This window comes from Crocodylus porosus, unplaced genomic scaffold (assembly GCF_001723895.1).
Source record: "Crocodylus porosus isolate Cpor-Errol unplaced genomic scaffold, CroPor_comp1, whole genome shotgun sequence".
NCBI lineage: Eukaryota > Metazoa > Chordata > Crocodylia > Crocodylidae > Crocodylus > Crocodylus porosus.
In genome coordinates, this window is record NW_017728906.1 from 146401132 (window position 1) to 146415585 (window position 14454).

The 14454-nt window shown below is 41.5% G+C and overlaps 1 protein-coding gene across 9 annotated transcripts in view; it reads right to left on the minus strand.

Moving 5' to 3' along the window:
- Positions 1 to 703: 703 nt before the first annotated feature.
- The window catches only part of ELF1 (E74 like ETS transcription factor 1), a 115293-nt gene continuing 101542 nt past the window's right edge, over positions 704 to 14454 (minus strand). For all 9 annotated transcript variants that reach the window (XM_019529829.1, XM_019529836.1, XM_019529827.1 and 6 more), the window contains one exon: positions 704 to 2407. In XM_019529829.1, coding sequence (XP_019385374.1) covers positions 1789 to 2407 — 619 coding nt within the window. In that variant the 3' untranslated portion in view covers positions 704 to 1788. The remainder of the gene's footprint in view (positions 2408 to 14454) is intronic.

Consider the following 14454-nt stretch of genomic DNA (forward strand, 5'->3'; position numbering starts at 1 on the left):
ACATACTGTATCTAGCACTAAAAAACATGTGGTGGTAAGCTGCCTTTAATTTTGTGAACAGAGCCAATAAAACTCCTGAATAGAAACCTTACTGTTTTTACGTAGCTTTCACACCATGAATGGGAGTGGAATTCTGTTCATTTGAAATGTTTTCCTCCATAAGGGAATTTTCCACACTCCATATTATGAACACTTTTGGCAAAATATATTTAACTTGTCAAAATATAATTTGTTTTTCTAATAAATTAGATACATTAAAATTAATATAAAAATGCTGTTTGATTTACCCTCTGATAAAAATTAATATAGCCAATCTTTATACCTGCTCAGTACAGGGGTTTACTATGGAAACCAATAGAACTTTGAAGAACTACAGAACTAAATGAAACTAGAATTTAGCTTACAAATGTTTGTTCACTGTCCGTACTCCATGTTATCAGAGGACTGTAAGTTTTCAGAGTCATCACAGAAAGAAGCATGTTGTGATATTGATTCCAAAAAGCCCTGAACAATTTGTAGTTTGTCATTTTGTGATGTCCCATAATTATGCAGAGACTTTCTAAGGTAAGAAAATGTTGACATCACCTGTGCTTGTTTCCAAATATATAGAGTTAATTCAATACGTCTGGAGTTGGCTGTTACAGTTCACTTGTAACAGTATGGCACAAAGCTGTTACTCAGACAAATAGCTTGTGGATCAGTATCAGTTTGTGTTTTTTCCCGCCTGATTTATTTTCATAATAAACCAATTAAAATACAAAAGACAAGGAACCCAGAATCCAAAGGGCTCCATCATTTAAAAATTTGTCTTTAAATACAAATTCACTCTGGAATATGAATACATATAACTTTAGACTTCTAAACATAATGATCTTATTTTCATCTATCAAAATTTTTTCTATAGAAACAAGTTAGTTGAAAAACTTCCTTGTAAAATTAAATTTACATTATTTACATATGAAAAAAGAATTCTTAAAAGTATTAATCTCAGACTACCGGCATAAATTGTATACAATTCACTTTTCATCCTTACAAAATAATCTGAAATAGAAAGCAAGATAGTTAAAATCTGTAGCCACAAAATGGTATAAAATAATTGCACCAGTAGTGATGCCACTAGTTTCTGTAATTAAATATATTTGATGTGTTTATATAGCAAAAATATAGATCTGATAATGTCCATTACTGGTGTAAATGCTTTGTTTACTCTCAACAGGAGTGTATTCTTATTTTGCACACCCATTTGTTTGTGCAAAAATGCAACAGGAGGATACCTGGTTGCTACTGTCTATTACTTAGACTGATTTAATTAACTGATATAAAATAGATATTTGGTAAACTTGATAATCAAACTTCATATACATGGAATGAAAATGATGTTCTGTGGAAAGTAGCTGTTGCTTCAAAAGTCAAGTGACATTTGCAGATTAAACAGAAAAGGCTATAATATGTTATTGCAATGTAAATTAGCAACAGACAGAAAATGCTCAGTATATAAAAAGTTCAGAACTTTGGCCAAAAACTCAAGAGAAAGTCTTCATAGCATAAAATGCATGTTCCTTCATGCTTGTATTTTGAAACATGAGTAGTAATATATCATTTTATTTTTATGATAACATTTAGCAATTAACAGAAAATCAAAACCCAGTCTAAAGCATGACTTCTAACAATTAACTGCAGAAATTAAGTAGCTCAGTAACACCTGCTTTGGAATTAAATCATATATACAAGAACTGAAAAGGTCCCATCACATTTATGAAAATCATCATCCACAGGGGTTGGTTTTTATTAATATGAATTTGGTTCCAACTGTTCACTTTCTTGTTTTACTTGTATATTAGGTGGGAATCCATTGGAATTGGATAACACCATCAAAAAAGGCTGCTGCTGGAACCTCTGCTCCGACTGCTCAGTATCCTCTATTTTGTTATCTTCTGTCTCCTCTTTTACCATTCCTTGTATAACCGTTTGTTTGGTTTCTGGTGCTTTAATTACTGAAGTGATCACAGTGCCAGAAGGATGAGCTACCATCTGTGAACTGCTGGCTGAGAAAGTTACCACAGGGGTAGGAGCACTGAAAGATGGAGATGAAGCCATATTGACTGTTCCATTGCAAATGGTTTGCACATTGCTGGTGAGAACCTGCTGAACTTGAGCAGGGGTAAAGACAATGGATGAAGGAGGAGACACTGGTTTTGGAGACTGCAACATGACATTTTCTTTAAGAACTGTCATGGACTGTGAAGTAGGAATGGCTTGTAAGATAAATTTTTGTGGAGTTGTTGCTGATGCTGGATCTGTACTGGCTATCACTGTTGTAAGAGGCACTGTTTGGAGTGTTACAGTGTGAAGTTGCTGGTTTCCAGGTGAAACAACCACTGGAACTTGGGCTGGGGTCTGTAAAGTCCTAGCAAAATTAGAAAACAGAACATGTTAGACTGTTCCCAGATTCCATACTGAATAGTCACTTGGCAGCAATCTACTGATATTATTAATCTGGGGAAAAAAGTAAGGAGGCTGCTTTCTATCAAACAAAACAACATAACTCCAAAAGGGAAGGTATCACAGTTGAATGTTAAGGCATTAGTAAACCCTTCCCAGAATTGAGATCCTGCATTTAAAGCATTCTACAATTTAGTGAGAAAGACTGGGAATCAATTAATTCAGTTTTCTGTATCAACCACAGCAATCTGGTCAGTCCTGAACACAATACTTTACTTTTCCATTGTCTGTTTCACAGATTTGTCAGCTGGAAACACAAAAACCTAAATAATTCAAGATGCAATAACAAGCAGTCCCCATATCCTATAAAACCTTGTCTATGTGCTTAATTTTGAACATTTGCAAAAGCGTTTATACAATGTGTGTGTTCCTGGGTCAGAACTTCCCATTCAATCACCTATGTACTATGTTCTCATCACCTTGAGCTGAATAGAACTTGGTTCCACAGTCTTCTGTGCTTTGTTAGCTATCCAATCTGTGCTCCAAGGTGTACAAACTACCATCGCTCATTAAAACATCAAGACATTGCAGTGAAATATGGTGGTTTAGAAGTGTAACTGAAGTCTGTGAATATTAATATAATTATTCAGTATAGCTATTGGCTCTGAAATCTTTTCCCTTGGTGAGGTAAATGATATAACAACAAAAATTCAGTGGTAGTGAATTTCAACCATTCTCTGGGCGTGTGTATTTGTAGCACCCTGACAGGGCAATTTTACAATCAAATTCTCATACTTTTAAATCTGGAAATTCTAGAATGGTTTACTACATGTTTTGGACTAACTTCATGGTTGGGAGAGACTTAGACAAGCTTCACATGCAATGCATTTTTCTTCAGGCCTCTTGCATTATGTCCTAGACCAACCAGCATTGATACATCACTCCAAAACTGCCTAACTACATGTTTATTTTTACAGTCCCTGTCCTCCCCCAGAAAACAAGGGCAGTTTTCATTCTTTAACCAGCTAGATTTAAATGACCAGGACACAGTATCCACTCTACTGACCAGTTACCTATTCCAGCTCCCTCAGTCTTCCTGACAGTCACCTTACATCATTTTTCCCCCACATGGTCCCCAAGGTGTCTCTATCCCCTCTATTTCCCTTTCACTATCACTTTCCCTTTATTTTAGCCAAAGCATTCCAACCTTTCTTCTTAATTTACACTTCTGTATAACATATTACTTTATTTTTATATTCTTCTACATAAAATGGCCCAAAATGGATTAGCTTCCCCTCCCCATTTAAGCTATTTCTACCCTTTCTATCAGGTCACTTTGTACTGAAGGAACACATCTGGACTGTAGTGTTGATTAGTTCATTTGGCTGCTAATCACTACATTGTACACCTTTTTTATCTTCTAAATCTGTCTTCTCCAGACTGTGAGGTGTACCCCCAGGTGGAAGCCGGGCATGTGCAAATCATGGCAGAAAACAGTGGTGCTACCGTAGTAAAGTTGAGCATTCTTGCTCTTCCCAACTTCCACTGTCAGTGGGAGGGGAAAAATCAGCAACAATGCTGAAGTAGAGGGGCACGAGAGTGCCTGACTTTACTATGCTGGGGCATAAACCCACAAGGTTTGGGAAACATGGCTCTTGAATTATCTACATCAGGGGATAGCAATGTTTTCCAGCAGCGGACCAGAATGACCCAGCTCAAGTCAAAGCTCAGCTGCTGCCACCGCTTCTCCACGTGACTTCCTGACCATGGTACAGCATGGACAAAGATCCATGTTGCCAAACACTACTGAAAACCTCGCTCTGCAGGCTGGATCTAATAGCTCTGTGAGCCTGGTATGGCCTGCAGGGCGAAGTTTGCTGTCCCCTGATTTATACCCATTTTGGAAGACTTCACTAAATGCTTATCTTGCTGTACTCTCCTCAAGGCAACTCTCCTATTTAATCAGTACTCCTTGTATTGACAAAGCCCACTTGCCTTGAACAAGTATAATCATAGAATTGGAAGAGACCTCAAGAATCAACTAGTCCAACCCCCAAAAGTACCAGCCAGGCAGCAGGTGGACACCAGCCTAGACCCCAGCCTTGGAAACCCAGCACTCTAGCTAGTGAGCTATCACCTAATTCTTTTAAGTTCTGCAGAATCTAACGTTTCATTTAAAAACAAGTCCTAATTGTCACAATTGCAAAGAAAAGCTTCCAATTATGAGACAATTTTAAATGATACTGTGGCTGCAGGGCAGTGTGACAGCAGCTACTGCTGTTTCCTGTTCAACCGGCATGGCGAGTTCTGCTTACACTTCCTCAATTCAGCAACAGAGCCAATGAAACAGCACCCGCAACGACTCTTGCTGAACCCTCTCACGTCAGTTGCCTGGGATCAGGCCTAGTGGTCGAGCTCAGAAGATTCCCTGGTCAAGGCTTGTTTCCTCAAAAAAACTGAGGTTAGGATCAGAGTTTTCCTCAGCTACCCTGATCATAGCTGCATACTTCTGCAGGCAGAACCCATCCTACTGAGCCTGCCACATAGGCTTAACATGAAGAACAGGGGAGGTTCTCCTTCAAGAAGAGGAACTCAACAGCAGCAGTGGTTTCCTCCCTACGGGCCTGTCAACACTAGTTTTCACTAGTTATATTTTCACATAAATATCCTGAGAAAAACAATTAGAAATGTCTGTCATAGCCATGACAAACCAACAAACTACCCAGAGTTATTTGCCAATTAAGAAAAGAATCTCTAGTGCACCTCTGCAGAGACCAGGGAAGAAACACTGCAAGCGGAACAGCAGTGAAAGAGAAAAGATGACTGGCACCTGCCATTAGGATAAGATTTAAAATATCTGACTGAGCAGGGGGTAACAAGGCAGCTTGTCTTCTACCCAGAGGCAGCCTGAAAGGGTACAGAAAGCTACAGCAGCTATGAAAAGCTGCAGCTGAAAATTAATTGCATGACTCAAAAACAGCCACACTGTGCTGATGTGCCACACCAGTGCTTGTCCAAAGCTACTATCTTGTTCTTCAGCATCTCAGCTTTCATTTAAAATGAAACAACAAGACTTCAGGTTTAATGGCTGCAAAGGACAATCTGAAAAATGTTTATCTAGTATAACCAAACCAGAGACAAGGCTGCAGATGGCCTAAAAGAATAGATCTAAGATGCATCGGCTGATCCATTTGGCTCAGTGCCCAGCAATAATCATTTAAAATGTGAATGTTAACTATTTACTGGACCAACTACATGGTTGGGATAAAGTTAAATAAAATTTTAAATGCAAGGCACTCTGTTACCTAATGAAGAATATCTGGCATTCTAAAGCTCGTCTAGCTTTATCCCAACCAGGGAGTTGGTCCAGCAAAAGATATCACCCACAAAAATAGATATCACCCTTGCCTCTTGCATAATTGCTGGTCTATCATAGCTACAATACCATTCCAACATTATCAGTGTTAACTATTTCATTCCCCAAGAAAGAAGGAAGGTCATAGATCTGTGCAATATACTGTAACGTTGTATCCTACCGCCAGGGATAGATAACTATGAAATATCATCTCTTATTTTCCATCCCTGCAAGCAAGAAGCCAAAAGGCACCCATGACTATATTCTGAAAATCTACACTATCTACTGTGGGCCACATCTCATTGCAGGGACTGACACAGGAAGAGCTGGAAAAATGCCACCACCTTTTATTCTCCATTTCACCTCTGGTTAATTAATTTGTAGGGGCAAAAAGAATTCACAAATGGGGATGGGAAGAAAAGTCTGAGGGATGAAGATGAATGGTGAGTTAATTACAAGGTAACAAATTTAGGATGATGAGTAGTGACAGTGGGAAGAGAGAATGAAAGGAAGTGAATAAATGTGTATGATTAAGTAAGCAGAGGAGGAGGAAGTTTAACACATCTGGAAGGTCCTTGAGCACTAAAATAATAAGGGTAGTATAAGAACAGGAAGGGAAAGTTAGTAAGTAAGAGGCTGGGAGAGAAGGAGGCCTGTGAAACAGGTAGGATGCACACTGGTGTATGGCACTGTATGGATCAATATTCACAGTAAAGGAAATGTTGTTCCTGAGGTAATTACAATATTCCAAGATAAACTTACCAGGTTGATGTAGACACTGAAGTCCATCCTGGGCTAAAAATTTACTTGCTTGACCTTATAAAAAATTACACTGAAAAATACGCTGATATTTTATTCATTCATAAAAATTCCTGCTCGAGAAGCTAGAATTTTTCTAGGTTCTAAAAATGTGTAGATTCCTCTGTTGGAAAATTTCACCATCAATAATGCATTTCTTAATGTAAGTAGAAAGTCTCTACATAGTATATTATAAGCAAAGATCTTGGTTTTCCCTCATAAAACATTCTCTGATAACCCCCCCCACCCAATCCTTTATTAAAATTAAAGGCCCCTCACTCCCCCCAGCCCTTGCTCCCCCGCCTCCACTGCTCCCTTGCCCCTCCCTGGCGGGCAGGTTGATACCGTCTCTCCGCTGCTGTGTGCACTTCTGGTGGTGGGGCGATCCATGCACGGGGTGAAAGCAGGCATGGGCTGCGGGCTCCCACCCTGCTGCCCTCTAGGGCCTCCGCACCCCAGTGGGTGCAACTCATGGTTTTCTCTGTTTTTCCGTGGGGCACGGCAAACCCAGATCCCTGATTATATGATACTTTCTAAAGGTGTTATCCAATTTAAACAAATCCAGGACAAAGATTATTTCCCTATTCAATATGGGAGGAAAAGCCCCTTGTCTTGGATTTGAGTATGTGGGGGAGAGGTGGCTGCTACAGCTCACTCTGGCTCTCGCTCCAGCCCCAACCCCGAGCCAGTGACAGCCACAGCCCCTGCTCCCACCCCCTTCAGCCCTGCTGCCTCTTCCTGTTCCGCTGTCAGCTGACCACCCCAACCACACACACATGCGCACGCACACACACGCTTACGCTTATCCTGTCTTGGCTCCATCGGAATAACTGGTGGTTCTGGCAAGCACCCAGGCTGCCTGCATCCCATCCATCACTGCTTAACCTGAACTGCAGCTCCAGCTCCGGTTCCACTTCAGTCAGGTAGTGACAGCAGCAGCATCACTGGCCCCAACTCAGTCCTAGTCCCAGGGCTGGGGCCAGAGCTGTTGCTGCTGCCTGGCCAGGGTGGGGCAAGAGTCAGACATGGCGTCATGACTGAGGGTAAGCAGTGGTGAAAGTGGGGACGAGAAAGGGAAAGGCAGCAAGGGGCAGTCAGCTAGAGAGGCAAGGAGTGAAGTCAGGCTAATTCCCCACTGACTCCTTGACTCCCACATTGCCTGTTCCCTCTGCTGCTGCCTTCCCCGTCACAGAGGTGCGGGGATGACAAATTGTTAATGACCTTCCAATAATTAGGTTCTATAAATGGAAAATTATAATAAATTTATAAATTTTCCATGTACAGAATCTAATTATTGAGGGATCATCTTAAATCATCAAAGCTGTCTTGGATGAGGGTAAATATGGTACCTTTAAAACCCAAGAATATTGGGTAATACTGACTCAAAGGAAGTTCTACTAAAACATGGATTCTAACGACTACTAAAGAAAGAATGACACATGGTAAAACTGATGCCAGCTTGCTGGTAGAGAACTAATGGAAACATACTGTATTTCTTGGTTAATTTGGTGATGTTGTGCAACAAACACATTCACTCATCTGGAGGTGAACAAGAATGTTGCAAACATTAGCTGGCAGGCAGGAAAAACAAGCTAATTCACCGTGATTTATCTATGAAACTTCTAGAAAGCAAGGGTGGAGGACTATGTCAGAAAGGTCTCAAAGCTACCAACCAAAGTAAACAGTTGTTAGCAAATGAGCAGGCAAATGAAAAGAGGCTATATTAAAGAAGAAAGAGAGGGGAACTGCGTATTCATTTCCCGCACAGATGTCATTCAACATACAGATGCACAAAAAAGGTGGTTTAGAGGAAAAAGTGCAATTCTCTCCAGACTTTCCCCCTGGATTCAACTAGCTGGTACACCGCAAATTCAGGAGGCAAGTCTGCACAGCCTTTCTCCCAACCCTGGGACTTCTGCTGACAAAATAAAGCTGCCCATGTGTACCACAGACCAGCAGTTAAACAAACTCAATGACTTAGAGAGATGCTGAGCATGTATGTCAGTACTGTGTTCAAGCTACCGTGTTTTGAAAGCACTGCTGGTTATGTGGGCACTCAGAGACACTCCAAGTTGTCTATTCAACCTAATTGCTGTTCTCCAGTGTGCCTGAATGGGCAGGACTTATTTTGTCAGTGGAAGACCTGGAGTTGGGAGGGAAGCCATGTGAGAGTATGAGGAGGTGGAGTTGGCAAAACATGTTATTTAAAGTCAACTTCAGATACTACATGAAGTCTCTTTGGAGTGAATCTACTTAGTGTACAAGTCAAATTCAACATGAGAATTCTCCTGCCCTGGACAGTGCTCCACAACTCCACGGGTGATCTATCAGGCAGTGGAGCCCAAGACTAGAAGACTCAATAGTCAGATGGTGTCAGTGACAGACTGGCCCAGAATTCTGCAGTCATATCTTTCTTCCCGGTGGTCTTCAGACCCCTTTACAATGCCTGACACGCTAGAGCTGCTGATTAACTACAGATGTTAGTTGGGGGAAGGATGATCTTATACAGGACTTTTGTATTTCTTCCTCCAAAAAGAGGTCTGAACTTTCCTACTTCTTGTTTAGTATTATGTCAGGCATCAAGTATTAAGTCAAGGAGAGAGCCATAGAGAACTTAATTCTCTTGACTCCCAGTTGGGTGGCTTATCCATTGAGACATTTTCTTCATATGTCCTTCCAAGGCCTTTTTCTGAGAGGTAACCATAAAGTCAGGACATTTGAGTTCATAAAACTATTGTGTGCTATATTCCACGAAGAGTACCACATACATTTGCTTCCTATTCTAATGCGCCTACTAAACCTTACCAGCATCATTGTCCTGGATAAAAACCATCTAAAACAATTCAGACTGCTTCTGCATAATCAAGTACCTACTGGTGTGAAGAGCTGTTTTCCTCCTCATAGGAGAAATTAAACCAAAAACCGAAACAACAGCAGACAAGGTGAGAGTTTCCTATAGCTGAAAATATACCAACTCAAAGTGTTAAGTGATGATCACAGCACCATCATCAGTCACACAGCACATGTAGTTGACTGCATTAGTAGAAGTGTTGGTAGCAGATTGAAGGAAGTGATTATTCCCCTCTATTCAGCACTGGTGAGGTCACATCTGAAATACTGTGTTCAGTTTTGGGCCCCTCACTACAAAAAGGATGTAGACAAACAGGAGAGAGTCCAGTGGAGGGCAACAAAAATGGTTAGGAGCCTGGGGCACCTGATTTATGAGGACAGGCTGAGGGAACTGGGCTTATTTAGTCTGGAGAAGAGAAGACCAAGAGGGGATTTAATAGCAACCTTCAACTACCTGAAGGGAGGTTCCAAAGAGGATCGGGCTAGACTGTTCTCAGTGGTGGCAGAGGCCAGGATAAGGAACAATGGTCTCAAACTGAAAGTTTAGATATTACTAACTCTCTAACTAGGAGGGTAGTAAAGCACTAGAACAAGTTATCCAGTGAGGTGGGGAAATCTCCATCCTCGGAGGTTTTTAAGTCCTGGCTAGACAAAGCCCTTGCTGGGAAGATCTAGTTGGGGATGGTCCTGCTTTGAGCACAGGGTTGGACTAGATGACCTCCTGAGGTCCCTTCCAGCCCTAATTTTCTATGATACCCCAGTGTAGTTTAACTTAATCATAAATGCATTAAGAGACATGGTTGTTACTACCAGTAAAATTAATTTGTCTTTTCTGATGAAAGCCAAAGAGATCACAGCAGTCCAATATTGACATGAGCCTTCCATATGAAGGGTATTTTCCTAATTACACCCACATTTGGGAGATAGCCCCACTTGCGCTTAAAAAGCCAGGAAAGACACAAGTACACATTCCAGCTACTAATCTGTCTCCTTACATTTAATGTCCACTCTTTTGCATGTGTGTTGGGGGGTGGGGGAGGGAGAGAGAGAGAGAGAGAGAGAGAGAGAGAGAGAGAGAGAGAGAGAGGTAGAGGACAGGAACAGACGTTATGTTACTGAAAATTCACTTCCAAACACATTTTAGAGTCCTATCTATGGTTCCATTTGGAGTATGTCAGGAAGACACTGATAGCTGCCCTAAAGGATATACCATGTTTCATAAAAAGAGGCAAAGGAGATATGCTGATGCTGGCTAATCTATGGCCTTTCAGATCAATCACAAAGCATCGCTGACTATCTAGAACACCTCAACATGGGTAGTAAGAAGAAGAATTATTTAGTTCTTTCTTTATGTCCCAAAAACACATAGACAGCCACTCCTCTTTTCTGAGGACTCTTATTAATCATCCAACATATAAACAAATGCAACAGAGATGAGAAAGCCCACGGTCTAAAGAGTCCATTTTCTAAAATGTCTCCAAGTTGCTGATGTGACCCAGAACTGCACCTCCTCCTTTTTCAACAAATACAGATTCCAAACAGCACCTCTATAGAAAGTCACTGGCTTGTGCCAAATCCAGGAAGGACAATACCAGGTTCTCCATTCCCCTGCATCTTGAATAAATATTTACACTTAAGCACAGTAAGTATAAAGTAGGTGTAAGAAGCTACAGAATCAGAAACCATAATGTTTTACACTGATTTCTACAGGTAAAAATAATGCCTTGTACCCTGTGAAGAATCAAAGCCCTGCATTTTTTATTTAATTTCAGTATGTAATATCTATCCTCTCAAAAAAATAGTCAAGGGTCATTGTTCAAGAATTGCTATCCCTTCCCTGTAGGTTCTCCCTCAGACAACTGTACTAGGTATTGCCACATTAAAAATGGTTAACTATAATATTTAAATACGACTGTGACACTGTTTTGTGCAGTCACAGGTTTCTGTTTGTTTTTATTTATTTTTTTTAACTGTCCATTACCAGAAGCATCTGTGATACATAATACTCCAGAGAAGGGTTCTGGTAAACACTCAAATGCTGCTATTTTAACATTAAAAAAGAGGGAAATACTTTCCTACGCAGTGGCTGAATCTACACATGCACTCTTCTGCAAAATAGACTAATTAGCTGTGGAGTAAAGCATCATCATCTACATATGCAACGGTATTAGGCTGCAGTAAACTAGTCTGCACTGGCATAAGATACTACTGCCAGGGACAGTACTATCTTACACCAGGTGGGTAATGTACTGCAATTAAACATACGTGTAGATGCTGACTGTGGGCATAAATTGTGCCTGTTCAGCCAGGCCAGGGCCTAGTCTCTTGCCTGCCGCCTAGCCACATGACTCAACACTCTCAGCACCTTGTGCCCCATCCAGTCTTCTGCTACCATCACCCAGCGCCCAGGACTAACCTCCCCACACCCCCTGCAAGCTCAGGTCTGCTCTACCCTGACTCAAATTGCTGCTGTCCCAGAGACATGTGTAGACACTGTGCCTGGGACTAGTTTACTCTAGCTTAAACTGCTTCTAAGTTGATTGCTTCACATTAATTGCATATGTAGATGCACCCAGTATATAGTTATTATCCACATGGAATTCTTACCATACAATATTATTGCAAATAATTGTCAGGCAGGTAAGATAAGGGCCATTAATGGGGGCAGGGCATAAAAAATAAAATTGCTAACCTGCAAGCATCAGAGAGAAACTACCCTGAAGGCCAAGTTATAACCATTGTGGGATGTCTATCACTTTTCTGTGTACTGACTGCTAGATGTTACATATTAGATTATCTAAACCAGTGATCCTCAACTAGGGTGTTGTGCCACCTTGGGGTGCTGTGAGATCCTTTCAAGAGTGTCACAAGATGCTGCTCAATATTAGTGCTGTTAGGGGTGCAAATGCCTACATATGTTTCACAAGATAAACCCAGAGATTTCAAATAGGAATCCATAGTGTCAAAAACATGGCCTTTCAGATCAATCACAAGATTGGAACCTCTTGTGGTCTTTCTGACCTGTTTGCAAAATAACTGATTTATTATTTTTCTGTAGTCAAAAAACATATGAAAGCTAAGAACTGACATTTTTCAAGAGGTGCCTTGAGTCTAACAAGGTTTGAGAACTATCAATCTAGATCAATGCCAACATGGTCACAAATTGATCCGGAATTCTCAAAAATCCAGCACTTTTTAAACTTCCCCCTCTGCTCCCCTGGACGTGGAAGGGGCAGCTTGCACGCGGCGGCTGCCACCGCCATCCACCAGAGTGGCCGCTGCTTCCTACCCCTTCCCCCCAAGTTTCAAAAATCCAGAATTTTCAAATTTCCGGCAGGTGCTCAGTCCCAAGTATGCCAGATTTATGAGGTTATACTGCATACACTTCTGACCATTTCAGAAAGAAGATTGTCCTCAGGCTTCCTGTAAGTCGAACTTAAAAGTACATTTTATAGTTTTAAATGTGACTTTCAACTTCATGAAAACTGGTGAAGATCTGTAAGAACACAGCCTTTTGGAAAATGGATATAACATCTATCCTAGAGCAGAATTTGTTTATAAAAAATGTAAGCACCTTGGAACAGTCAATCTATATAACAGATCAGTATCTGCATTTACAGCTTACTTGGCTTAACACTACCAGATGGAGATTTTAAAAATATATTTCTAGCTCTGATTGTCCAGGTTCCTCAATAGCTACAATAAATTTCCTTATAAACCATATAACTTTATTATATATTATACTGACAAGATTAGATAATTTTTTTTCTTTGACTGATGTAGATAGGAGAGTCTTGGATTTACCACCATCTCTAGAAAAAGTGGAATGTATTTTACAGAAATGTCTTTAAATTGCATTTAAAAATGTCATAGGCCAGGTCCTGCCAGGGTATTATGGGATTGTAAATGTTTATTTAAAAGGCTCTGTCTGCTATTTCACTTGAGTTCCATGTTAGTGGTACTGCTACTTCCTCCTTTTCTGCTTCCACACACTTGCCCATGGTCCTATTGTGAAATGTTTTAATACAAAGGGATGTTGAAATAGGATCATGTGGTTTTGTAACTTTTCAGAGACAGGATTGTTTATGCTTACTTGCCTTCCTTATTAGGTCTTGATTTTTTAGGGGGTGCAGTAATTTACCTAAAATGGCTTGTCGGGATCTTCCTCTTAACTCTACAAATTGCTGTATTCCCTCCCTATAGCTGGGGTGCTCAACCTCTGGCCCACAGGCCAAATGTGGCCTGTGGAGCTATTGCATTTGGCCTATAGGACTCACCTGGGTTAGGAAATTTGGCAGCGGGGGAGACGTGGCCATTAATACAGCCACTCTCCCTCACCAACAAATTTCCAAACTCTAAGCCCTGCATGGCCAGGCTGCCACTGGGTGGGGCCATACCCACCCTGCTACTGGATCAGGGCTGAGCCTCATCCTCTGTGAAGCTGGATTGGGCTTGGCCATGCCCCCTTCCCCCTGTTGGGGCTGGGCCACATCCCCTTCCACCTGTGGGGCTGGTGAGGGCCTAGCCACACTCTCTTCCCCACAGAGTTTGACTGTGCCTACTCTCTGCTCTCCCTGCAAGGCCAGGTTACACCCTGTTCCTTCTCCATGGGGTCAGGTCAAGCTTCTTTCCTCTGCAACACTGCATTGGGACCGACCTTCCCTCTACCCCCCTCCACACAGCCAGATGGTGCTCACTGTGCCTACCTGGGCCCTATACTGGGAACAACGGCTGGATCTGGGCCACAGACAGACCAGGAACTGCCAATCCAGCCCACCAGGCAAAAAGGTTGAGCACCACTGTCCTTTTGAGAAAATTAATTTTGAGAAAATTATTCTGGCGCATATCCACAAGGGGCCAGCAGGGGACATTATGCTTCGGGTCAACCAACATGGGTTCATTAGCGGCAGGTCCTGTCAGACCAACCTGGTGGTCTTCTATGACCAGGGCACCAAATCCTTAGATGCAGGGGTAGCAGTGGACATAGTCTTCCTGGACTTTTGGAAGGC